Raw genomic sequence first — 1,774 nt, 5'->3', positions numbered from 1 at the left:
AGTTTGAAACCATATTGACAGCATTTACTTACTTGTACATATTTGAAACCACAGCCCCCTTGTCTAGTTATTTACAAACAAATTGTTTAGATATGTTTACTGCATGGAGTTTGGTAGATACAGCAACAACAAAGTTGATGGAACAGAAAAGAACATTCCATAATGTTCACAGTAAGGCTTTCGAATTCGTAACAATATGTAATGATATGATTTCAATGATTAATATGGATGAAAATCAAACATTGGAAATTGATTCTATAGAAACAGCGTTGCCTGTTAAAAGACAAAGGAAGAAGAAAAGAATGGCAGATGAAGTAACTAATGATGAAGGAAATTCTTCGGATCCTCTGGCTGATTTTCGAATAACTGTATTTAACCTTATAATGGATCGCATTGTCCAATCGCTACAATCACGATTTATACATCACAAGCAGTTGTATAAAGATTTATCTTGGTTGGACCCAGCTAATTTTAAAATTATTGCAGAAAAAGGCCTTGATGATATTGCATTGGATGGTGTTGTGAAGTTCTTTCCACTAATCAAAAGAGGCAATGTAAAATTAGAATTGGTTTCATTTGCCTCAAATTTTGATATATTGAAGCTATTACTTCAAATTAGTGAGAGTGAGGATGACAGCAGCAGCTGTAAAACTTGCAGAACATGTCCATCGTGCGTTTTAAAAATTTTATCGTCGAACAGACTACACGACAAAGCGTATGATAACCTATATGAATTATACAAAATCGTCTCCACACTCTCAGTTACACAAGTGCAATGTGAGAGGACGTTTTCAAAATTAAAAATAATTAAGAACAGACTGAGAAATACGTTGTCTGAAGAAAATTTAGAAAATTTTATGTTCCTTTCTATTGAGAAGCAAATGTTAGATGATTTGGATGCAGAAGAAATTATTAACAGATATGCACAAGCGTCGAAAGGACTCAAACGTTTGCTAATATACTCTTAATTTTCCAATTTTTCTTTTAGATTTTTTATTATTCTTTTATAATTATGTATTTTATGTGTATGTCCTTGTTGAATCTCGGTTCAGTCCTATCTTGTAAATAAAGTTTCCTATATACATTTTGTATTTCTGTTAATTGCCAGTAAGACGTGTAGTATGTGTATATTCTAATTAATAAAAATAAAAATAAAAATTGCAAAATATAATTGCAATTTTTATTTTTGATTCGTGCATTTTTGAAAATTTGATTTATTTTTTACCCTAGATTTTTAGCGTGATAAAAAAAAAAGATTTTTTTTTTTATATATGGGGGGGGGGGGAGGAAAAATTTTTTTTAACCCTGGGGGCCCCCTTTGACTCCTGGCATGTACTAATTTCAGTCCCAGTCCGCCACTGTATATACATATATATATATATATATATATATATATTATTTTGTACACAAGTACTAAACATGTACAATAAACAATCAACAAATTCAATATACATATGTACATACATATATATGTATGTATTTCATATGTACATACATATGTATATACTAGAGTTTGATTCAAAATTCATTCCCAATTGAAAGTTCTGGGATTGTCAGATAGTTAGTCTATCTTTAGTTTTGCAACTTATGTATATACATATGTACATTTCTAGTTCCATATTTAGGAACTATTGATTGGCATTAGATGACTTACATAACTTTATTTACTTCATTTTTTAGAAAAAAAAAAGTTTTTACAAGCTTTTTTGCTCTCTTGCTTTGAACACTGATGGACTGGTCTATTTTTAACTACAATTACCTGACGAGTAGTCTA

The 1,774-nt window shown here is 30.2% G+C and overlaps 1 protein-coding gene across 1 annotated transcript; it reads left to right on the top strand.

The window, feature by feature from the left end:
• Positions 1-302: 302 nt before the first annotated feature.
• On the top strand, positions 303-968 carry LOC143922316 (uncharacterized). The gene has a single exon (XM_077445542.1). It carries the CDS (start codon positions 303-305, stop codon positions 966-968), a length of 666 nt encoding a protein of 221 aa, XP_077301668.1.
• Positions 969-1,774: the final 806 nt, after the last annotated feature.

Source organism: Arctopsyche grandis, chromosome 2 (genome assembly GCF_051622035.1).
Source record: "Arctopsyche grandis isolate Sample6627 chromosome 2, ASM5162203v2, whole genome shotgun sequence".
Taxonomy (NCBI): domain Eukaryota; kingdom Metazoa; phylum Arthropoda; class Insecta; order Trichoptera; family Hydropsychidae; genus Arctopsyche; species Arctopsyche grandis.
Note: the sequence above shows the minus strand (reverse complement) of the source record. Positions and strands in the feature narration are given on the sequence as shown.

What these genes read in the sequence shown, in the direction of transcription:
- LOC143922316 (XM_077445542.1), top strand. Translation starts at nt 303, where the DNA reads ATGGCAGATGAAGTAACTAATGATGAAGGAAATTCTTCGGATCCTCTG.